General features: G+C 35.3%; 1 protein-coding gene across 17 annotated transcripts in view; it reads right to left on the bottom strand.

Annotated features, from left to right (window-relative positions):
• The window catches only part of LRCH3 (leucine rich repeats and calponin homology domain containing 3), a 119994-nt gene that overhangs the window by 66104 nt on the left and 28289 nt on the right, over positions 1-25601 (bottom strand). For 11 of the 17 annotated variants that reach the window (XM_067034372.1, XM_067034376.1, XM_059064389.2 and 8 more), the window contains exons 2-5: positions 10485-10629; positions 8543-8669; positions 5001-5106; positions 614-750 (exon numbers count right to left, since the gene is read on the bottom strand). In XM_067034372.1, coding sequence (XP_066890473.1) covers positions 614-750; positions 5001-5106; positions 8543-8669; positions 10485-10629 — 515 coding nt within the window. The remainder of the gene's footprint in view (positions 1-613; positions 751-5000; positions 5107-8542; positions 8670-10484; positions 10630-25601) is intronic. The other 6 variants (XM_067034380.1, XM_067034381.1, XM_067034375.1 and 3 more) reach the window with 1 other exon arrangement.

The raw sequence follows: 25601 nt of genomic DNA, 5'->3' as shown, positions 1-25601 counted from the left end.
AAAGTTTAACAGTTGCCATACAGAGGCTTGTACAAAACCATCAATTAACTGCAGAGTAAGGAAAGCTACAGTGAAAAATATAAGCTGGTCAACACTTTTTAGACTATAGAATGTCTAGGATCTATTTGTAAAGCTACCTTATAATAACTTTATTAAGTAGTTTCATTTCAGTCGCTGATAAACAAATGACCAAACTAACTAAATGAGGAACTTAAGATTTTAGAAAATAGGAAGGTACAAAAACAATGGTCATGAGAAATACATTGATGTTCTTTAGTTCTGTAAGCTGAGTATTTTGTCTCTAGCATTTACATTGTCTACATTTAAGTTTTACTAGAAAGAAATAACTCAAATTTTATTAGGAAAAAACTTTAAGGAAGACTCCTTCAAATTAAAAAGAAGTCAATTTAGTGAAAGGAAAAACATTTTTGGAATATTACCTATCTTCCATCCCATTTATTCAAGGCTTCTAAAGAATACATATAAGTTGTGAATTTATTTTAAAAGAACTTAATTTCCAAAAAAATAAAAATAAATACATATAACTTACAACTTTTAAACTTCATCTTTTGTCAGAAAAGTTCATAACATACTTCAAATCACTATGGTTTACCTGTGCAGGAGGAGATTGTAGTGGATTATTATCTAGGGTGATCATCTGTAGGTGCCTGAGATTCCGATAACAAACAGGGATTGTTGTAATTTTATTGCAGGAAAAGTCTAACCGTATCAAAGGCAACTCTGCTAGCTCTGCAGGGAGATAAGGTGGAAATAAACAATTAATGATATTTTAAAACTAGACAATTTTTTTCAGGAGCTTCTAGCTAAATATAATGGATTTAACATAAGTATTCACCTCCATTCTTTCTTAGTGATTAACTGATATACAGGAAAGTGGCATAAAATGAAATCTAGTTGCTTAGGGATGGTAATATTAATGAAAAGCAAACTGTTTGACCCCTTATAGAACAACAGAAAGTCTTAGAAACTAGGTCTGATACCACAGAAAGGTGTGAATAACACAGGATTACATGATAATCTGTATAAAGAACAGGTTAGATGCCTAGATCTTCAATCCCAACTCATGAAGCTAGGTAACTACTCTTTTCCAATCATGACAGAAGCTGAATTGAAAGGCTCTGAACTCAAGGACCGCAGGCACAATGGGAAGTCAGGATGAGTTCCCTGCTGAAAATGGAGGATTTAAGTAAAAGTGTACAAACTTGACCACAAGACCTTAGCACTTTCCTCCCCAACCTTACCCCATCCCCAGCTCCTGACTGGCAGTAGTTAGGAACATACACAACACTGTAGAAGAAGGAAAACATCTTTCTCTGGAGAAACTATATTGTCCCATATGAAAGACCTTTAGATATTGATAGGGAGTTTCCCCCAATAAAATATCCAGCTTACTGCTTAACTACTATTATACAATTCCTGCCCAGTATACTTGGAATTTCTAATTAGCTCTATACAGACAGTACATGATCCACAGACATTTAGAAGAGCCTCCAACATGTAAGACAGAAATCAAAACACGTGGGCTTCCCTGGTGGCGCAGTGGTTGAGAGTCCACCTGCCGATGCAGGGAACGCGGGTTCGTGCCCTGGTCTGGGAGGATCCCACATGCCGCGGAGCGGCTGGGCCCGTGAGCCATGGCCGCTGAGCCTGCGCGTCCGGAGCCTGTGCTCCGCAATGGGAGAGGCCACGACAGTGAGAGGCCCACGTACCGCAAAAAAAAAAAAAAAAAAAAAAAAATCAAAACACGCAAGCCAATAGAAAAAAAGAGCTCTGAAAAAATAGGTAATATGAAGGAAATAAAAGAAAACTTTGTAAAACTAGAATTAATGTCTCTAATTTCAGAGAGATAAAATACTAAATTACTGAAACAAGAAATGTTTTTTTAAAAAAACCAGAAAAACAAAGGTTCTTAGAGATGAAAAATAAGATGGCAGAAATTAAAAATTCAGAAGAATGGTTAGAGTATAAACAGTTGGAACTGTTTACCACCTGGTTAAACAAAATGAAGAAGAAATGAACAAAAAAGATAAGAAAACCACAGGATCAATTAAAGGAGTCCATATCTAATTCACAAAAATTCTAGAAAGAGAAAACAGAGAAATCAGAAGACAGGAAATTATCAAAAAAGAGATATAAGACAGTTCCTCAGAACGAAGGATGTGAATCTCTGGTTTAGATAGAAGCCCACAAAGTATCTAGTTTATTGAATTAAAACAACTCATACTATGGCACATCATCATAAAACTTCAGAGCGGTAGGGGAAAAAAAGGGAAGACCTTAAAATATTCCAGAGGAAAAAACTGGTAACAAACAATGGACTGGAATTAGGAATGGCATCAAATTTTCAACCATTAATTTTTTTTTTTTTTTTTTTTTTTCTGGCCATGCCATGCAGCATGTGAGATCTTAGTGCCCCAACCAGGGACTGAACCCATACCTCCTGCAGTGTTAAGTCTTAACCCCTGGACTGCCAGGGAAGTCCCTCAACCATTAATTTTTAAAATTGAAAGCTAAAAGCGAAAAAAGACTTGAAAATCATTTGACAAAATAATTTTCAACCTAGAATTTATAACCAAATTATTAATCAACGGCGAGCACAGAATAGAGATATTTCTTTTCAAGTGAAATCTCAAAAAATGTTTTCCTATGACATGTTCTCAGGAAACTACTAGAAGATGCCCTCTAGCAAAACAAGGGAGGAAAGTAAGAAAGAGGAATTATTTGTCAGTTATACCTCAATAAAGCTGAAATTTAAAAAAAAAAGTAAGAAAGAAGACATGAAGTCCAGGAATAAGAGGAATAAGAGTTCAGCAAAGAAGAAAAGCTAGGCAGAGAAAAACAGAGAACAACCAGTCCAGACTGGAAGAGAAAGAAAAAAGGTTCAATGAGGGAGATATTCAGGGGAAAAAAGAAAGATACATAATCTGATTGGTTTGACTAATAAGGCTGGTGGAAAAAGAGGGAGGAATTAGCCACAGGTACATAAAAAGCTAAGTAAATTTTTTAAAAAAGGACTTACTAACCTAGAAAAACAACAATAAAAACAAGATGTCAAAGTCAATAAATCCAGCAATAGCTGTAAAAGCAGATCATTTAGAAATATGTCAGCAAATAGTAGTGGAAAGAGTCAAAGGACTTGAAGGTATATGCTTCTGGCTATTGAAACTGGAGAGAGGAATGGCTGAGGTAGGAGAATGCTATTATTTATTTTAAGCTTTTATTACTATTCGACTTTTTGAATAATGTATTTGATAAAAATTAAAATTAATTTAAAATCAAAATGACAATATAACAAAAGACGTAATATCTTTATCTACCAAACTGTAACATGTTAGAGATCACCAAGGAACATGAACTTCCACACTAACTTGTGTACGTGTTGGATGAAGCCTTCCTGCCATCTCAGTTTAATTGAGTATGCTGAGATTATAAGATAAGTCTACAAAAAAACATTTGAAACTATCTGTGTGACAATTTTCTTGGTAATATGCATTCCAAATTAAGATAGAGAAATAAATTAGATGATAAAACTATCAGACTGTAATCATCATCTGAAATCCGGGATTTTCATTTTCACCAAAACCCCAATTGTTTTGATTATTTAATTTCATATTAAGTCAGTATTATTGCATTAGTAAGCCTTTAAAGATCAACCACAGTAGGTGGGTCCTGAGTACAGGGGTAATCCTGATAGAAATTTTGAGTTATATGTCAGTCATGATTTTGTTTGGTCCTGCTAATGGCCTGCATTCCCACTGCTGAGGTGGTAGAAGGCAGAACCAGGAGGAAATGAGGAATGCTCTGAAGATAAAAGCTATAAAGGTTATTGGACAAGCCAACTGAGGGGAAAGGTATGCAGGATTTTTGGTAGTATGGCTGCAGTAAATGTATAAAAGTGGAATGGAAAAGTCACTTTCTGAGACGCTTACTTGGGATCAAAAAATATCAAAACTACACACACTAGTATATTAGAACTCAGTATCATACACAATCAAATTGGTATAAACATCTGGATTCTACAACGAAGCAAAAGCATCATGTTATTTCAATATTTACTGTACATTAGAAGTCGTATTTTGTAGAAGAACCTAGATAATCACTGTCATGAAAATATCTTCTAAAGATTCCTTATCTTTGAGACAGACATTCTGAAATGTTTATAGATGCATTTCTGGAAGTTATTTCAAGTTAATCTAGAGGACAGAGCAAGAAAAAGAGGATGGGAGTATAGATGAAACAAGAACTTTCATGAGCTAATGACTGATGTAGCTGGGTGATTCATTGCTCTCATTTAGATATTAAATTTTACATAATAAAATTAAAGAAATATATATTCTGATTTAATAATGATTTTCACCATTTTCACTTTCTCTTTCATGAATTTATATTTTTGAACGATTGATCAATTATACTTAATTAATTTGTTTAATCATTTTTATCATTCAAATACATGTACCAGAACTTATAGTCAGCCTAAGACAACAAGTATCCTAGTGCAGTCTCTCACTCCATTCATTATTCATTTTACACATCATCTCCACAGTTATTTAGCCTCTATCTGAACATTTCCAGTGAAGGATAAAATTATTAAATTCAAATCAAGTCCATTTTAAGTCAGTCAGTGCTAACTGCAGGAATGTTTACATTATACTAAACGATCCCCTTATCAAAAACATGTTATGTTTCTCCTAAGTAGTTATGCCAACTGAAATTTCCAGTGACCTTACCCTGAGTTATCAATTATATCAGTTAACAGGATCTAAAATTACAATCACTGTTCAATAGTTATTGGAGCTTTTCACTGAAGAGTCTAGCTTTTAAAATCCACAATGGAACAGACAGCACATATTAAAGAAACCATTACATCTCAAATACTGGCTGTAACTTTTATACATTTTTGAAGTGCCCATCCGTCTGAGAGATCTTTAAAAAGGCAAAAAACAAAATAAAACAAAAAAAACTGTTTCACAATTTCTTACCTTCAGGCAAACGTACTAAGTGATTTCTTCTTACATTAAGGTCTCGCAAGGCCTCCAAATTACCAATTTGGGAAGGGATTGTTTGAATTTCATTGCAGCTCACATCCTATTTCAAAAAGATACAAAGTAAAGAATTGTACTGATATTACAAACTTGCATGCTTTAAACTATCTGTAAAATGAGGTTGGACAAGATAATACCCCTCTTGTTGTAAAAAATACTGATTCTGTGTCCAAGAATAATCCCATAGTTTGCAATAGCACTTAATTTTTAAAATGTATAGGCTTTTGACTGTCTCTATACATTGTATATAGATCTACATTAATTTTGTGAGCAGAACTAAAATTAAATGACTTAAGATGTGGACAGGAGGCCTAGAATATCAGATCAAATGAAAATGTTGGTGAAAAGGTTAAAAAGAAAGGTATTAAAACAGATCGTTAGGACAATATTTTTATTTTATATTGTTCTAAAGAAACTAGAAGAAAAAACAAAACTATGACAAAAATTATGATAAAATTATTTGAAAGGAAATTCTATTCTCAAAATACAAGTTCAACTATTCAAGAATATAAAATAAAAATGCACTGAAGATGACTCAAATCATTCTTTTTTTTTTTTTGCGGTACGCGGGCCTCACTGTTGTGGCCTCTCCCGTTGCGGAGCACAGGCGCAGGCTGTGGCCATGGCTCACGGGCCCAGCCACTCTGTGGCATGTGGGATCCTCCCAGATCGGGGCATGAACCCGTGTCCCCTGCATCGGCAGGCGGACTCTCAACCACCGGCACCACCAGGGAAGCCCAAAATCATTCTTTATCAAACTGAACACGAGAGAAAAATAATAAAGTACACATAACTCAAAGGCTACGGAAAAAGTAGATACTATTCTATTAGCAGCTCATCAACCTGATTCTAATACTTATATTAGGTAGGCCTTCTGGTATCTTGGCAAATAGCTTGATTCCACTGGTTCTGAAAAGAGACTGACTACAAGGTTCCAAGATTGATAAATTCAGGATTCCATAATTCTGAGACCAGCCAGAATTTGTAAACCCATACATAGCAACAAGAAGCTGCCTAGGTTAATAAAAGCTCTAAGATGCCACAGTAATACTTAAAATTCCTCCAATATATAAATAAAAAGAAAATACTGAGACTTGTTATTAGAAAAGACCACTTACAAAAAACTTCAATAAGCTTCAGACATTATTTTTAAATTTTCCCAAAATATTCTCAGAAAGAAATAATACTATTTTTACCTTTCCTACCCATTCATGATTGAAGTAGAATCAGAAGCTAGACTTATTAGCCCAGTGCTCTAGGTATCAAAGCTAAAAGGGTTCTAAAAGAAGTCAAGGGATCCCTGGTTAAGAATCCACCTGCCAATGCAGGGGACATGGGTTTGAGCCCTGGTCTGGGAAGATCCCACATGCCGCAAAGCAACTAAGCCCGTGCACCACAACTACTGAGCCTGTGCTTTAGAGGTCGCAAGCCACAACTACTGAAGGCCGCATGCCTAGAGCACATGCTGCCACAAGAGACTGCACCGCAATGAAGAGTAGCCCCTGCTTGCTGCAACTAGAGAAAGCCCATGTGCAGCAACAAAGACCCAACGCAGCCAAAAAAAAAAAAAAAAGTCGAAAGGATAGGAAGATTGAGTCGGAGCCAGAAGGGAATAGCAATCTATAGTATTTCTCTCAAATATATATGTTGAAAGACAGCAGTTTACTTTCACTAAAAAAAAAAAATGAAGAAGAAAAAAAGGAAAAGAAGCAATAAGGATGTTACAGAAAGACCCACAAGGTAATCAGGAGCATTATGATTATTACTTTTTTACTCTGCCACAAGCTATTTTTTATGACTGAAGTATCAACTTACTTCTTTCGTAGAAAGCTAAAAGCACCTTCTGTGAGACATATCTATCTCTTAAGCATTTAGGATTCAATAAATAGAAACAGAAAGTTTAAATAGTGGTCCAGTATCTAGACTCTAAATTTAATATATTTGTGAATTCTTGTATGTGACCTTTTATATTCATAATCCACCTGAATAAAAATAAGTGACCCAACATGTGGACCAATTAGACTTTATGTGTACAGTCAGTTGTCCCTCAGTAACTGCAAGGGATTGGTTCCGAGGATACCAAAATCCATGTATGCTTGAGTGTCATACAAAATGGTGCACAATTTGCATATAACCTACATACACCCTCCTGTATGCTTTCAACCATCTCTAAATTACTTATAATACCTGATACAATGTAAACATTATGTAAATAATTGTCACACACGGCAAATTCAAATTTTCCTTTTTAGAGATTTCTGGAAAAAAAATTTTTTTTTAATTTTATTTCTTTTTTTTGGCCATGCTGCATGGCTTGTGGGATCTCAGTTCCCTGACCAGGGATCGAACCCATGCCCTTGGCAGTGAAAGTGCAGAGTCCTAACCACTGGACCACCATGGAATTCCCAGAAAAACTTTTTTAAAAATATTTTTGATTCACAGTTGGTTGAATCCACAGATGCAGAACCAACAAAAACAGAAAGCCAACTGTATTTATTTTCTGTTTATGATGTACATCTTTGTTAATAAACCTACATAGAATTACACTCCCAAATCTCAATGGACATAATTGTATCTGACCATTTCAGAAATAGGAATCATGGGTTCTGGAGTTAAGGTAGACTGGTTTCAAATTCTACTTCAGTTATGGAACCTTTGGCACCTTTGGCAAATTACTTAACCTATCTTGAGTGCTAGTTTCCTCAGCTGTAATATGATGATAACTATTCATAATGTTATTGTGATGATTAAATAAGAAAAGTCTTATTCCCATGCCTGGAACAAAAGCACTCAAGAATAACAAGAAGTGGTAGGTGAAGGTTAAGCTTCTTAGAAAATATAAAGAATAGCTCACTTTAGAGTGGGAGCTAGGTTCTAAAGATAGCCTATAAGGTAAAAAAAATAAGCTTGACCTTTGTACTGCCCATTCCCTATAGGCACTAACCAAAAATCAGAATATTGATACTATTAACAAGATTTAATTAAAAAAATTCAAATCCTTTATTAAATTATGTCTTAAAAGTTTAGGGCTTCCCTGGTGGCGCAGTGGTTGAGAGTCCGCCTGCCGATGCAGGGGACACAGGTTCGTGCCCCGGTCCAGGAAGATCCCACATGCCGTGGAACGGCTGGGCCCGTGAGCCATGGCCGCTGAGCCTGCACGGCCAGAGCCTGTGCTCCCCAATGGGAGAGGCCACAACAGTGAGAGGCCCGCGTACCACCAAAAAAAAAAAAAAAAAAAAAAACAAGTTTAATAACATAGAAATCACTTAATATTGATTAGAACCTGATTAGACTTGCACTTTCAGTTCTTTCCTAATTCTGCGTTGAAGCACTTGAGACCTCATCAGTCAGTAAAACTTCATTATCAGTACTTGAAAATAACTCAAAAACACAAGAGTATGTGTAGACACACACACACACACACACACACACACACACACATACATATAAAACAATCAAAAAATGAAATATTAACTTACAAGTTCTGTTAAATGTCTGAGATGTCCAATTTCTTCTGGAAGTGAGACCAATTTGTTATTACTAGCAATTAAGACTTTCAATGGTAAATCACACAAGTGTACTGGCAATGTTGACAGCTGGTTTCGACTAAATGAGTAAGTAGAAAAAGAGAAAAGTCAGAGCCCACCACTCAAGGAAAAAAACTGCCGTCTTTCTCATTCTATACTTAGTATACTAACAAAGGTAAGTCTTGCAAAGAATAAACAGGATGTTAGATTTGAGTTCGAGTCTTCATTTCCTCACTTGTCAGCTTTGTGTTTTTAGGCACAGCATTTAATTTATCTGCATCTTACACAGATTCCTCATCTATAAATCACAGGGCTTACAGGACTCTTGCACCATAAAACTCCCTTGTAAATAATGATGTGCCATATAAACAAAACATATTATTATTTTATTAAACTTAAATTTATATAGGAAAAAATGATTTTAAAATAGGGTAGATAACTAACATCCTCTCCTCTTCCTTCCAGAGTTATATAAAAAGTGTTTGTAATTTACTTCCCTCATCATTACATTATTATAATCAAATGTACATAAATGACCCAAATATAATTCTATGGGAAATAAGGGACAGATTGTGATTTCAAATATATCATATTAACTGAAGGACAGGTAAGGAATTTTTATTTATACAAAAATATACAAATCAGAACTGAAAGTAAAAAACACATCTATCATTAGGATAAAAATAAGCTAAAATTTTACTTATGCAGATTTAACATCTTAATCCTTAGTAACAATTGCTCCCCTTTTCAAGATCTTTGATGGGGCTTCCCTGGTGGCGCAGTGGTTGAGAGTCCGCCTGCAGATGCAGGGGACACAGGTTCGTGCCCCGGTCCGGGAAGATCCCACATGCCGCGGAGCGGCTGGGCCCGTGGGCCGTGACCGCTGGGCCTGCACATCTGGAGCCTGTGCTCCACGATGGGAGAGGCCACAACAGTGAGAGGCCCACGTACCGAAAAAAAAAAAGATCTTTGATGATTTTACTAACACAGATCATATGCCTTTAAAACTTTTAAAATCTAATAATTAGACATTCACATACAAAACTGCCTACTAGTGCTACTTTGATCATGGGAAAAAACTGAAAGAATAAATATCCGAGAGGAAAAATGAGTTTTAGAAATATATAAACTGTACATTAAAATGATTACATATAAAAATATTTCCAAAGGATATTTCATGAGAAGGGGAAAAACTCACTTAAAAATTTGACTAAAAGGCTACAAAAAAGTAAAAGTTCACCTATAATTATATAACTTAGACACATTTTGATGAATTTCCTTTACTTTTCTACATTTGTTTATTTTCTCCAGTGAACATTTATAACTTTTATAATGAAATTAAATACCAAAAGAATTCTTGTAAGATGTGAAAAAATGGAGTAGATGAGTTGAATAAATGCATTTATATATTCAGAACTTAGTACACAAAAATACGTAATCACAAAAACCAAACAAAGTAATTTCAGATGTACTATTCTCATTTGATGAAGCTTATTTGAAAATGTAATTGGAAAACCACTGCTACAAGACTGCTCCAAGTCTATTAGGCTAATGGCTCTTAGAGTTTGTTAATTATTACGAAGACAAAGACAAGGGGAGAAACTAGAGGGATATAGAAAATACTGCTAATTTAGTCTAAGAATATGTTGAGATATTGCTGATATAAACAGACAATGTAAAGTTTTTTAAATTATTATTTTTATTTTTTGGCTGCATGGCATGTGGGATCTTAGTTTCCTGACCAGGGATTGAACCCGTTCCCTCTGCAGTGGAAGCATGGAGTCCTAACCACTGGACCGCCAGGGAATTCTCTAGATAATGTAAATTTTAATGAAAGGGAAGAGGAAAATTGAAAAGATCACACAAAACTAAAAATTTTAAAAAAAATCCTTACCTAATATTTAAGAATGTTAGAGCTTGCAAGTTTAGAATTGCCTCTGGTATATACCGAATACAATTTTGGTATAAATTGAGATTCTCAAGAGAAACGAAGTGACATGCTTCTATGGGAATTTCTGAGAGGCGATTTCGTGACAGATCTGAAAGAAAAAATAAGTTTAAAATCAATTCTTGGAACTTATTTTACTGAAATTTTAAATAAAAAAGCAGATTTCATAATTGTTTGAATTTCCTAGAGCTCCTATTGTGGAGACTGGTCCAGATTAAATATTCAAATATTAAATGATTGAATAAACCATTTTAACATATGCCTCTATACCTGTTGCTGGGAAATGCTGATTCCTTTTGAGTCTCTACATATACTAAAAAATAAAAACATTAATCTTTGCAAGTAACAAATTCCAAAGAACACCAGCTTAAAAATTACATCACAGATCATGCTAAGTACCAAATATCCTAGAAAACAACTGGATCCCTAAAATCCACCTTCCCAAAAGCTCAGATAACATTCTGAGGTTTTCAGAAAAGCAAAACAAAATAAAACAAAAAAATATTGTCCCTTTCTTTACCAGTCAAAAAGTATCACTGTCATGTCAAAAGGACTCAGGAACCATCTTTGCTCCCACTGGCCAAAGATGAGATAATCTGAGTTTCAATAAAGATAATAATTGCAGCGAATTGAAATCTGTCACATATTACTGAATTTATCCTCCCCCAAAGATGATAAAGAACCAATTCATTACCTTGTAAACTGATAAAGAGGGGGGGGGGCAAACATTTACCTTTCCTTCCCTATGTGAACTGTATCACTGAGTAACCAAGTAGATAAAGGGAAGCATCTTTATATGTGTTCTAGCTATAAATGAAAAATAATGATAGAATATAGCATTTTGCAACTCTCAATGAATTAATGTATCCAGTATTGAGTATTAATGGCTGTTATCTTTACAAAAAGATAATCAGAAAGTATATGCCCCTCATTAGAAGAACAGAACATCATTTATGGTCTTGCCAAAGGGACAGAACCTGAGTCAAATCAAGCTTTTCCATCAGCTGCAAAGTTTCAGAAAATGAAGAGGACAAAGAAGTATGCTGAAATACAGTCACTCTATCATTAACCATTTAGATTTAATTAAATACACTGTGAGATTCATTTGCTCACTACTGTTTTCTCTCTTCTTCTGCCCCTTAAATTCTCTGTTGAGAATTATTTGGTGAGAATCCTTTAACTTTCCCTAGATGGAGGATCTGAATTCCTGCACATCTGCAAGTACCTTGCTTTCACCTTAACAAGTGAATGATATTTCAGCTAGGTATAGACAATTCTTTTCTTGGTGATCTGTAGATGTTATTTTACTACATTCTAGTTTCCAGTGTCACACTGAGTAGTCCAGCACATATCTGATTATTTGTCCTTGTAAGCAGCTTGTTCTTTGTCTCCCTCCACCCTTAAATTAACACTCTGGTCCAGAACTCAGTTGGTTCTTTCAATCCTTCTTCAAACCAGAGAAATTCTCCTCTATTATACCTTTAGTTGTTGCATCTCCTCCATTTGCTCCTTCTCCTTCTTTATATTTTCTTTCTGTTTTGATATACTCTTCCACTTAATGTTCCAAACCATGAATCTGAGTCTCAACAGTAATCATTCTCTCCCTAAATTAATATATAGAAAAGTTTTTCCCCTCACTTTTTAATTCTTTCATACTATGATTAGAAGCATGTCACCCTGTTTCTCTTGAGAATCTCAGGATAATTTAGTTTTTGTTTTTTGCTTTTTTAAAATTGAAGTATAGCTGATTTACAATGTTGTGTTAGTTTTTGGTGAATAGAACAGTGATTCATAAAACTTGATATATATATCCTTTTTCAGATTCTTTTCCATTAGAGTTAGTTACAGGATATTGAATATAGTTCCCTGTGCTATAGAGTAAGACCTTGCTGTTAGATATATAGTAGTTCGTATCTGCTAATCTCAAACTCCTAATTTATCCCTTCCCTCCCCTTTCTCCTTTGGTAACCATAAGCTTGTTTTCTACGTCTGTGAGTCTGTTTCTGTTTTGTAAGTAAGTTCATTTGTATCATTTTTTTAGATTCCACATATAAATGATATCATATGATATTTGTCTTTCTCTGTCTTACTTCACTTAGTATGATAATCTCTAGGTCCAGCCATGTTGCTGCAAATGGCATTATTTCATTCTTTTTTACTGCTAAGTAATATTCTACTGTGTGTATGTATGTGTGTATGTGTGTGTGTACATACACGCACACACACATACATACACACCACATCTTTATCCATTAATCTGTCAATAGACATTTATGTTGCTTCCATGTCTTGGCTATTATAAATAGTGTTGCTATGCACACTGGAGTGCGTGCATGTATCTTTTCGAATTAGAGTTTTCTCCAGATATATGCCCAGGAGTGGGATTACTGGACATTCTGTTTTGTTTTACTTGTTAAACTTGTCATCTATCTCTTCAAATAGTTCTATTTCACTGAAGTCACTTCTTCTAGATGTAATCCTTGTTCATCCTCTCTGGCTGCTGGAGTTCCTTTAAATGAATTATCTTCCTTTGCCAATTTATGGCTTGCTTCATCTTTGGAGCTCAGATCAAGCTGCTTGAGTACTGTGAATGGCATTCAGCATCAAAATAGTGGAAGCAAGCTTCATGATGCACTGGAACTAAGCTTCCCCTTTGGGGCACAGTTCTTGCTGAGAACTCAAAAGTTTTGATAACTGCCATAGGTTTTTGCCTCTTATTTTCATTTGGATCCCAGTATATCCCCCAGACTCACATATTCCCTACAGGTCCCACCAGCCTGTGAGCCTCCGAGTTGCTTCACTCTGAAGTAGTAGTTAGTAACGGAAGTTGGGAAAGACCACCATCTTACCAAAATGCCTCCCCATATTGTATTTAGGAAAAAGTTAAAGCCCAGGTAACAGAGGGCATCAAATATTTACAAATAAAAATTTCCTACAGAATCACATGGTAAATAACTTATTTAATACAAAATACAACAAAAATTATTTTATAAATTCCTATTTAAATTTTGTTAGTATGATTTTTAAAATTGAAGAAATGAAAGAAATTAATTTCAATTACAAACTGCTCCTCAGGGACTTCCCTGGTGGTGCAGTGGTTAAGAATCTGCCTGCCAATGCAGGGGACACAGGTTCGATCTCTGGTCTGGGAAGATCCCACATACCAAGGAGCAACTAAGCCTGTGCGCCACAACCTCTGAGCCTGTGTGCCACAACTACTGAGCCTGTGTGCCACAACTACTGAAGCCCAGGCGCCTAGAGCCTGTGCTCCACAACAAGAGAAGCCACCGCAATGAGAAGCCTACGCACCACAATGAAGAGTAGCCCCCACTCGCTGCAACTAGAGAAAGCCCGCGCACAGCAACGAACATCCAATGAGGCCAAAAATAAATAAATTTATTTTTAAAAAATGTCAGCAGAACTTCATTCTTTCTGGAGCTTCTAGGAGAAAATCTGTCTTCTTATTTTTCCCAGCTTCTAGAGTCTGTCCACATTGTTTGGCTCATAGCACCATTCCTCCATCTTCAAGTCAGCAATATCAGGTGGAGTCCTTCTGATGCTGCCATCTCTGCGGGTCTCCCTCTTCTGCCACCTTCTTCCACTTTTAAGGATCCTGTGACTTTGCCCACCTCCCCCTGCTCCCAAATAATCAATGATAATCTTCCTATTTGAAGAACAGCTGATGAACAACATTAATTCCCCTTTGCCATGTACAGTAACATATTCATAGGTTATAGGGATTAGATTAGGACATAGACTAATCCCTACATCCCTACATCCTAATGTGGGGGGAGGGGCATAATTCTCCCTAGCACACCTCTCAACTTTCTAAAAATAGAAGCATACTTTATGTGTTTTCTTTTGTGACCTTCTCTCAACATTTGAGATTCATTCATATAGTTGCATACTGCAGTAGTTCCTTCATTTTCATTGTCTTCATACTATTCTACTATATGAACGCGCTACAATTTATTTACTCATTCTACTACTGATGAATATTTTGATTACACACTGAACTAGGAGAGAAAATGCTGTGTAATAAGATTTATGTATCAACTTCAAAAGAGCATGCCAAACTGTTTTCCAAAGAGGTTGTACCAATTTACACATCTACCAGCAATGTACAAAGAGTTCTTGTGGCTTCATATCCTTGCTAATACTTGTTATTGAGATGTTTTAATGTTTATTATGTTTTAAAGATTTTTATACAGTGGCATTTCATTGTGATTTTAATTTTCATTTCCCTGATTATTAATGAGGTACAACAGCTTTTCATATGTTTATTGGCCATCTAGATTTCCCTTTTTGCAAAGTACCAGCTCAAGTCTTTTGGTTTGTTAGACACCTTTATAAATTCTGAATATGAGACTGTTATCAGTTATATGTGTTGCAAATATGTTCTCCCGCTCTGTAGTTTGAAGTTTCACAGTCTTTGTGGTGTCTTCTGATCAAAGTCTTTAATCTTAATAGAGTAAAATGTTTTATTAATCCTTTCCTTTATGGTTAGTGGCATTTGCAGTTTTAAAAGAAATCCTTCCCTACTCCAAGGTCACAAAGATAATCTTTTCTAAAGGTTTTAGAGTCTGACATTTAATCTACCAGGAATTTATTTTCTAGTATGATGTGAGGTAGGAGGCCAATTTCATGTTTTCTTACAGGGATACCCATTTATCCCAGTGACAGTTATTGAAAAGACCATCACCTCCCCCTGCAACTATTTCCCTATAACATCTGTCATATATCAGGTGCCTACATTTGTATGGGCCTGTTTGGGGGCTTCTCTAATCTGTTCCATTGCACTACTTATATATTCTTATGTCAATATTACACAATCTTAATTACTATAGCTTACAATGATTCCTGAAATCTAGTAGAGTGATGTATTCCTACATCACTTCTAGTAGGAGAGGTATTCCTTCCTCTTTGTAGTTCTTCAAGTGTGTCTTGGCTTTCTAGGTCCTTTGCATTTCCTTGTAAGTTTTACAATGAGCCTGTTATATCTCATAAAAACACTTGTTCGAACTTTTACTGAGATTGCACTGAATCAAACATCAATTTGGGAAAAAATGACATCTTTACTTGATTTATTCACAGGTCTTTATTATTTTATAAATGATATATATTTTTCAAGTTTTATTTTCTAACCATTAGTTACCCATAGAAATAAAATTGATTCAATATATTGATTTTGTACCTGGCAACTTTGATAAATCTTTTTATTAGTCTATAAAATTTATCTGTAGATTCATTTGGATAGCTCCAAATCCATAATTACCTAGTTCTGTGAATAATGAAAGCTTGTTTCTTCCTTTCTGATATGTACATACATATCTACCTACCTACCTACCTACCTATCTATCTATCTACCATCTAATTCCCTTACAGTGCTGGCTAGGACCTCTAGTATAACGTTGAATAAGAGCAGTAATTGAAGGTATTCTTGTCTTGTTCCTAATTTCAAAGGTTTTCTGTAGATATTCTTTATCAGATTAAGGAAATTCCTTTCTATTCCTAGTTTGCTATGAGTTTTTTATCAGTAACAAATGTCATATTTATCAATCTCTTTTTCTCCATCTATTGAGATGATCATAGGATTTTAATCTTTTACTATATTGAATTAATTTTACTCTTTATTCCACTATTCTTTATTCCATTAGTGTAGAACTGATTTTTTTCCTTATTAAAACTTTATTCTATCAGTATGATATTAAATTTACTTTCTAATGTTAAATCTTGTATTCCTGGGATAAAATAAATTTAGTCACGTATTATCCTTTACATTAGCTAGACTGAGTTCGTTAACATTTGGTTCAAGATTTTTGCATATATGATCATGAATGAGTTTGGACCATTTTCTTTTCTCATACTAACTTTGAGGGTTTAATATCAAGGTTGTATTAGTCTCACAAAATTTAATTTGGGGGTATTTCCTCTTTTTCTATTGACTGAAAAGATTTATACAGCTTTCAAATGATTTCATTTTAAAAGCTTCTTAGAATTCACTGGTGAAGCCACCTGGGCCTACGTTTTCCCTGAAGGAAGATTTTTCACTATTGACTGAATTTCTTTAATATTAATAAGACTATTAAAGTTTTATATATATCTTCTTGAACCGGTTTTCAGTTATTCTAGTCTAGGAGTTTGCTATTTTCATCAGAATTTTCCATTTTATTAGCATAAAGTTGTTCATAATATCCTCTATTTTTTAAATGTTTACAGCATCTGTGGTGATGTCTCTATTTTCATTTCTGACTTCGGCTTTTGCACCTTATTTCTTTCTTGAGCAATCTCATCAGAGATTTGAAAATATCATTAGTGTTTTCAAGTATCCATTCTGGCTTTGTTAACCCTATTCATTGTACAGTTTTTATTTTGTTAATTCCTGTTCTTACCTTTATCATCTTCCTTTTATTGGGGGGAGGGGTTGTGCTATTCTTTTCCTAATTTATAGAGATGGAGGCTTAGCTCAATAATTTTTGGACTTATTTCTTTCCAAATACATGCACTTAAAACTTTTATAAAATTCCCTCTTAGTGCTGCCTTAGCTGTATCTCATGAGTCTTTATATATACATTTTTATTTTTTTTATTTTTATTTTTTTTTTCGGTATGCGGGCCTCTCACTGTTGTGGCCTCTCCCGTTGCGGAGCACAGGCTCCGGACGCACAGGCTCAGCGGCCATGGCTCACGGGCTTAGTTGCTCCGCGGCATGTGGGATCTTCCCGGACCAGGGCACGAACCCGTGTCTCCTGCATCGGCAGGCGGATTCTCAACCACTGCGCCACCAGGGAAGCCCTATATATACATTTTTAATTAAATATTCAATTAGAAAATATTTCCTAATTTCCATTATGATTTCACCTCATTCTGTTAGAAATGAATTCCTTAATTTCCGAACATATAATGATATTCTAATTATTTTTATTAATGATTTCTTTTCTTTTTTTGTTAATGATTTCTAACAACTGTATATGGTAAAAGAACATGCTTTATGTGATTTCAATCCTCTCATGTCTGTTTAGATTTTCTTTACGGTCCAGCACATGGTCCATTTTTATACATATTCTATGTGAGTCTGACAAGAATATTTATTCTACATTGGCATAATGTTCTAGTTATGTCTACTAGGTCACATTTGATTAACTGCATTGTTCAAGGCTCATCCTTACTGATTTTTTTTTTGGTCAGTTTTTTCTATCAACTGTTGAGAGAGAGGGGTATATTAGTCTTTCATTTTTATTACTGTTTGTCTATTTCTCTCTTTAATTCTTTAACCCTTTCTTTATGTATTTTGGACTTCTGTTATTAGGTACCTACAAAATTTTAAATTATTATTATTATTATCAATTTTTTTTTGGCCATGCCGTATGGCATGTGGGATCTTAGTTCCCCAACCAGGGATCAAATCTGTGCCCCCTGCAGTGGAAGCATGAAGTCTTAACCACTGTACCTCCAGGGAAGTCCCCCAAATTTTAAATTATCACCTTCTTGATAAATCAAACTTTTTATAATTCTTAAGTTACTTCTTCCATTCCTAGTACTGTAATTTGCTTTGAAATCTCTTCTTTTGGTTGGTTTGGTGGACTTACTTTAATGTGACTCCCATGATCCCTATTTACACCCTTGTATAATACCCTCTCCTCCACTTGAGTGTAGGTGGGACTTCAAAAGTAACTAACTTGCTCCTAACCAATAGAATACTGCAAAGATGATGTGATGTCATTCCCGTGGTTACAACTGTCTATCTGATCTGTCCTATCTCTGTTGCCAAATTTGAAGAAGTAAGCTGCTGTGAATTCTATAGTTGCAAGGAAATAAATTCTGCCAACAACCTGAGGGAGATTGGAAGCAGATCCTTCCCCCGTCACACCTCAAGATGAGAACTCAGGCCTGATCAACACCTTGACTGAAGCCTTGCAGCAGACCAGTCTAAACTGTGCCTAGACTCCTCATCCAAAGAAACCATAAAGTTCCTTAAGCTGCTAAGTTTGTGTAACTTGTTATTCAGCATAGAAAACTAACACAGTCCATATTTCTACAGAGTACCTTTTCCTATTCTTTAATTTCGACCTTTCTGGATCATTACACTTTGAACACGTTTCTTATAAACAGCACATAGGTAGATTTTGCTTTCTTTTTATTGTCTGACAATCTTAATCTTTTAACTGAAGCACTCTATATTTAACATAATTACCCAATATAGTTGGACTTTTTAAAAGGTCATGTTATTTATGACAGATGTAGTTCATTGCCCTTTGATTATCTATGCTCTTTCCTTCCTTCTTACTATCAGAATCTCAACTGTGTTGAAAACAGCAAAGGCTCAGCTAGACCACTGACTGATATTTCCAATTAATCATTAAAGTTCAAACAAAGGAAATAAAGACTGAAATAAAATTTAACCATATTTGTCCTGGTAACTAAATTGATGTAGGAAATTCTCATTTATAGCCAGTGTCCTGAGTTTGTATGTAAACTGAATGTTTTGAAACTACCTCATGTTTCTCCATAGAGGGAAAAAAGACTTCTTAGCTGTTGAGGGCTAACTTCACACACAATGCCAATGCCAATGTTATATATTCGCAAATATATTCCTTTTCCAGTATTTCCTATCTCAGTACATGATGCTTTTGTCTATCCAGTTGCTTAAATCAGAATTCTGGAAGCATCCTGACACCTTTTTTTTTCCCCCTAATCTAATCCTATCAACAAACACTGTCAGTTTCTTGGTCCAAATATATCTTGGGCCTCTCCATTTCTCTTCATCTCTTTGTCACTTCCTCTTAGAATTGTTCTAAGAATCAAATCAAACAATGCATGGAAAATTACTTCACATACTGTAAAATGCAAAGAGGCACACACGCATAAAGCCAGCTTCAAAAGGCTGACAGCCATACAGCAAAAACAAATAACACCCATCCCCCTAATTTCAGGGTATTGTACTCTACAGTAAAATATTACAGAGTACAATACAATAATTTATGATCTTTGGTCACCAAAAAGAATATTGCTTTCAGTATACTCTACTTTTAAAAGGAAAAAAAGGTAGAAAACATTTATTTAAAGATTTACATTAAAATGTTTAAAATAGTTTCCTTATCTTTCAGTGAGGTTTAATAAGCAGAGAGGTTACTGTATCTTTGTGTCACTAGAGTAAACTAGCTTTCACACATACAGATAAGACTAGTTATTGCCACACAAGCCCCCTAAATTTCCATCTGTGTCAGTGTAGTCAGCTGTAGGCTGTTTTCCAGATTGCAAGCTCGATTGAGATTTTCCAAGTATTGTAAACAGCCACAAACTGGATAATAAGCAACTATGCAATTAAGCTAATAAGTTACTTCTATGTATCATATCCTGAATGTGGCCTTGGTCTTGCACCAGCCATTATCTTTTCTGCTAATGCTAGTAATATGAGCCAACAACTATACATACCACTCTGGCATAGCCCTTGGATGTATTACTTAGTTGAGCAAAGCAGAAAAAGCCTATTTTGGCCTGATAAAAATGAGAAAAATTTTCGCTAAAAAATGGACCATGGAAGTTTCAATTAACTGAAAGAAATATTTCAATGGAAAAAGTTTTAAGACATTTTGTTTGCAATCAAATGCCTGATTATTTTCCTAATTTACAAAAAAGTTACCCTCAAAGTTAAACTCATCTCAGATCTACTTCAAGTTTAAAAATAATCTGTTAAAGAGAAAAGTCTAAAAAAATAGTAAAAAGAATCTTTAATATTAATGGGGGGGTGGACAAGAATAATCACGCTAGATACACATAGCAAATATTCACTGAGTAGGGACTATGTCTGTTTTGTTCAACTCTGTATAGTTGGCACTTAGTAGTGCCACAGTACATAGCATATAGTAGGTACTCAATAAAATATTTATTTTAAAAAAAGACCAAATAAATGAATGAATCAAAAACTCCAGAATCAGAAATGAGTAAGAATCCTGTCCTCCATATTATAGCGCTTCATCTATGGTAAGACTAATAACATAATTAATATACTGATAAAGGACCAAATCACAATTTTACCTTTATGATTTTTTAAAAATACTACATAACCTGGATTGAAAATAATTTATTTCCAAAAAAATAAGTGTTAGATAAAATGAATCAAATCCAATTCTTGAGAGAAAAACTATTATGTGTATCAAACCATAGATAAGTATTTATAATTTTTAAAAAGCTGAGACAGGTTACAATCATAAGAAAGAGTGGTTAAGGTATATAAAAAAATGACACTGGGGGGCTTCCCTGGTGGCGCAATGGTTAGGAATCTGCCTGCCAACGCAGGGGACACAGGTTCGAGCCCTGGTCTGGGAAGATCCCACATGCCGCGAAGCAACTAAGCCCATGTACCGCAACTACTGAGCCTGCGCTCTAGAGCCCGTGCTCTGCAACAGGAGGGGCCGCCGCAACGAGAAGCCTGTGCACTGCAACAAAGAATAGCCCTCACTCACCACAACTAGGGAAAGCCCGTGCACAGCAACGAAGACCCAACGCAGACAAAAATCAAATAAATAAATTAAATACAAAAATGACATTGAAATTTTTTTCCATTTTGAAGTACAAAATGTTTTTAATTTATACCTTCCTATTTTAAAAAAATAGATGTACATTGATTTATTGACCTGTTTGCTGCATAGACTCATGGATTTTCATTTTATTCAATGTTATAATCCATTATGACCCAGACCTGATTAGGAGATCTCCCCTTTAAACTAGCTCCTGTATCTTTTTTTTTTTTTTAATTATTGAATAGAGTTCCTTGTGCTATACAGTAGGTTGTTTATTTTTTAACATCTTTATTGGAGTATAATTGCTTTACAATGGTGTGTTAGTTTCTGCTTTACAACAAAGTGAATCAGTTATACATATACATATGTTCCCATATCTCTTCCCTCTTGCGTCTCCTGTATCTTTTTGATATGCCATCTTCATACTTTTTTCCTTATATTTTTTTTATTTTTTATTTTTTATTTTTTTTATATTTTTCATATTCATTTCCTTATATTCCTTTTTTAAAAAAAATTATATTTATTTATTTTTTGGCTGTGTTGGGTCTTTGGTGTTGTGCATGGGCTTTCTCTAGTTGTGGTAAGTGGGGGCTACTCTTCATTGTGGTGTATAGGCTTCTCATTGCAGTGGCTTTTCTTTGTTGCAGAGGATGGGTTCTAGGCATGTGGGCTTCAGTAGCTGTGGCATGCGGGCTCAGTAGCTGTGGCTCACAGTCTCTAGAGCGCAGGCTCAGTAGTTGTGGTACATGGGCTTAGCTGCCCTGCGGCACATGGGATCTTCCCGGACCAGGGCTCAAACCTGTGTCCCCTGCATTGGCAGGCAGATTCTTAACCACTGAGACACCAGGGAAGTCCCTAGCATTTCCTTATACTCTGACACAGCAAGATGTTCCAGGCTTATCTTGCAACTTCTGTGCCCCAGTTCTAGAATGAGCTATTTTTCACCCTTGTGTAACAGCAACGTCTGTGGCATTAGATTTGTGGGGTAGGGGGCAAAAGGGAAAACCACCAATCCCAAGGGAATTTTCAGAATTAATGACCGTTTGGTTTTTTTTGTAAGCCACTAAGTTTTGTAGTGGTCTATTATACAGCAATTGAAAAACAAAACAGAAATTGGTAACTGGAAGTGGTGTGTAACAAAAAAACTAAAACATCTGGCACTGGCTTAAAATGAGGCAGCAGGCAGTGGCCCTAAGGGGCCTCCCAGTGCCTGTTAGTGGAGGCTGGAGGGCAGTGGAAAAAAAAAATGCTATTGAAGGCTGGAGAAAAGGGCACCCTAGTTCTGCTCTGGCAGAACAATTAAAGAAACTATAACCTGCCATATCATGATAGGTACAGAGGTTATCTAAAGGATTTAAATCACCATAAATACATGTGGCTATCTGTACTGAAACATGTTAGCTGAAGAGGTATATGACAATAAAGATCACTAAGTATTCATCTTAAATCTTGATAAGAAAGGGCATATATACATTTACACACATGCATATGTGTATATATTCCTGTAATTTTCTAATTAAATTTTTCTCCCCTTATTTTTACATATCATTCAAATGTATTACATATTTTTCCTTTTCAAATAATGCAGAGAAGACAAAAAAAGTCAACCAACTTAAAAGACTCTCTTTGCTCACACAGGAAAGAATGTGAATTTCTGCCTAGAATGGATTCTGGTTTTATATAATATTGGAAAATGAACTCAATTTTAGAGTTTACAAAGACCATCCTTAAAAGTGTTATCCAATTCTCATAATATTTTCTCTCATCTTGAAATATGGCTCATTACATACCCTGCCAATAAAAGTTTTCAAAACTATACCCCAAAACAATGCAATTTAGAGAAAAACTATTATCTTAAATGAGACATACGATATAGCCAGACTTTAGCCCTAGCTCTACCATTTATTACCATCTTAATCTCTAGAACATTTCAGAATCTTCTTCTAATACTTTCACTTAGATGTTTTCAATTATTTTACTTTTCTTTTTCAAGTTAGAAGCTTGTTAAAAGGTACTTTTTTCCTAAGTCTATTTCTCCCATTAACTGTTCAATAACTTTATGATATTATGAATTAGGAGTAGTTGATTCCTATTTTCGGGGGACAAACTTGGAGCCCAAAGACAACAGTAATGTGGCTTCTTAAACTTGAAAAAAGTTTTTGGGAAACACTTATTTAACTGATGTGGCATTTTCCTCCCAGCTAACTTTCTGACTTCCTATTTCTGTTTGAGGCTATGAAGGTCACAAGGTCCAGAAAAATAATATAATTATTTTACTAACATGATATTGCTCACTCCTCATAAGCTGGCAAAAAGAAAAAAGAAAAGGAAAAACCCTAATTCTTTATAACACAAAAACTTGTCAATAGGTTAAATAATTTTATAAATTAAATCTCTTAAAAGAAAATAATTATAAATATATAAGTAGTGTTTCTGTGTTTAGTTCAACAAATTCATTCTTTGCTTTTAAAGAAGTCTGCTAAATTTTGCCCCTTCTTTCAGATACAGTCAAACTGTTACAATCACCATTAGTGATTCTCCTTACTGCTGCAGGAGGCACCCTTCGTTTTTTTCAGACCAGTGCCTGACGTTTTTTTTTTTTTTTTTTCCAGTGCCTGACTTTTATAATAAGGTGTCTGAGATCATTTCCTTTGACCCACCAGATCTAATATCCTACTCTCCTCTACCTGTCTATTATTCTTCTCCCTATTCTCATGTAAGCTATCAGAAGAAATAATGTGACATTTCCATTAAAAGGAATCACCTATTTGAATCACACCCAAAATAAGTTAAATTCATTCAACCAATTAATGCAAATATTTTAAATTTAAACTTAAATAACTGTACTTATTAATTTCTATTGATATATAGTGTTCTTCAGTGTTTCCAGCTCTTATGCATGAGCAGGTTACCTAAAGCACACAGGAAAAAGGGGCCAAAATCTCTCATTTAAAAAAAATAGATGTTTTAGCCATTGTATATTGCTTATTATCATAAATGTAAATATATAGTGAGACATCTTGTTAGGGTGTTTGCTCAGCTCACAATGTTCTTAATTTCTCCCTTTCATTCACAGGGGCTGGCTCTCCTTCCCTCCCAGCTTTTCAGAGTCATATATACCAGTAACGTTTAACCCTGGGAACCCTCTCAAAGGAAGTAACACTGAACTCCAGGGCTCTCCTCATTCTTGATACCCTGGTAAACTCCTGCCCCTCCTTTAAGAGCCATCTCAAGCATAATCTCATTATACCTCCCTTGACTTGTCTAGGCACTCAAAGTATTTGCCCACTGTGTTTCTATTACTATAGTGCAGCAATTATCACACAGTAGGGTAATTCTTCATTAGATTTTAAGTTCCTTGAGACCAAGAGCTTTGTGTCTTTAGCATCTAACACAATATCTGACTTATTAAAAGGTCAAGTTTATTTGCTAGAATTAAGTTAATTCAGTGTGCCAACACCGGATATATCATGCTGATCAACTCTCTAATCAGCTATTTTTAAATTAAAAATCAGAAAATTAATTATTTCTGAATAAACAAAGTTTATGTAGTAGATAATTAATTAATCTTTAAAATGTGGGCTCCATGAAGGAAATCATAAGAAAAGATCCTTAATAGCAATAGAGGAAATATAGGAGAGATACCTACAGACCAGGTCAGATTACACCCACAACACCACCAATCCTCTGCAACATGAATTAAAAATAAAGTGGGTAGGGCTTCCCTGGTGGCGCAGTGGTTGAGAATCTGTCTGCCAATGCAGGGGACACGGGTTCGAGCCCTGGTCTGGGAATATCCCACATGCCACGGAGCAACTGGGTCCGTGAGCCACAACTACTGAGCCTGTGAGCCACAACTACTGAGCCTGCGCATCTGGAGCCTGTGCTTCACAACAAGAGAGGCCGTGATAGTGAGAGGCCCGCGCACCGTGATGAAGAGTGGCCTCCGCTTGATGCAACAAGAGAAAGCCCTCACACAGAAACGAAGACCCAACGCAGCCAAAAATAAATAAATAAATTAAAAAAAATAAAATGGGTAAATCAAAGATAGATTAATATCCAGAATGAATATTATACACACACACACACACACACACACACACACATACACACACACACACATATATACCTAACACTCAACAACAACAACAAAAAACAACCCAATTAAAAAATGGGCAAAGGACTTGAATAGACATTTTTCCAGAGAAGATATACAAATGGCTGAAAGGAACATGGAAAAACAATCAACATCACTAATCACTAAGGAAATGCAAATCAAAACCACAATGAGATACCACTTCATATCAATGAGGATGGCCATTATTATTATTATTTTTAAAATAAATTTTATTTATTCATTTATTTTTTTACTGTGTGGGGTCTTTGTTGCTGCGTGTGGGCTTTCTCTAGTTGCATCAAGCGGGGGCTACTTTTTGTTGCAGTGCGCGGGGTTCTCATTGCGGTGGCTTCTCTTGTTGCAGAGCACGGACTCTAGGCATGCGGGCTTTGGTAGTTGTGGCACACGGGCTTACTTGCTCCAC

Source organism: Kogia breviceps, chromosome 5, assembly GCF_026419965.1.
Source record: "Kogia breviceps isolate mKogBre1 chromosome 5, mKogBre1 haplotype 1, whole genome shotgun sequence".
In the NCBI taxonomy this organism is placed as follows: domain Eukaryota; kingdom Metazoa; phylum Chordata; class Mammalia; order Artiodactyla; family Physeteridae; genus Kogia; species Kogia breviceps.
This window is presented reverse-complemented; position numbering and strand designations above follow the sequence as displayed.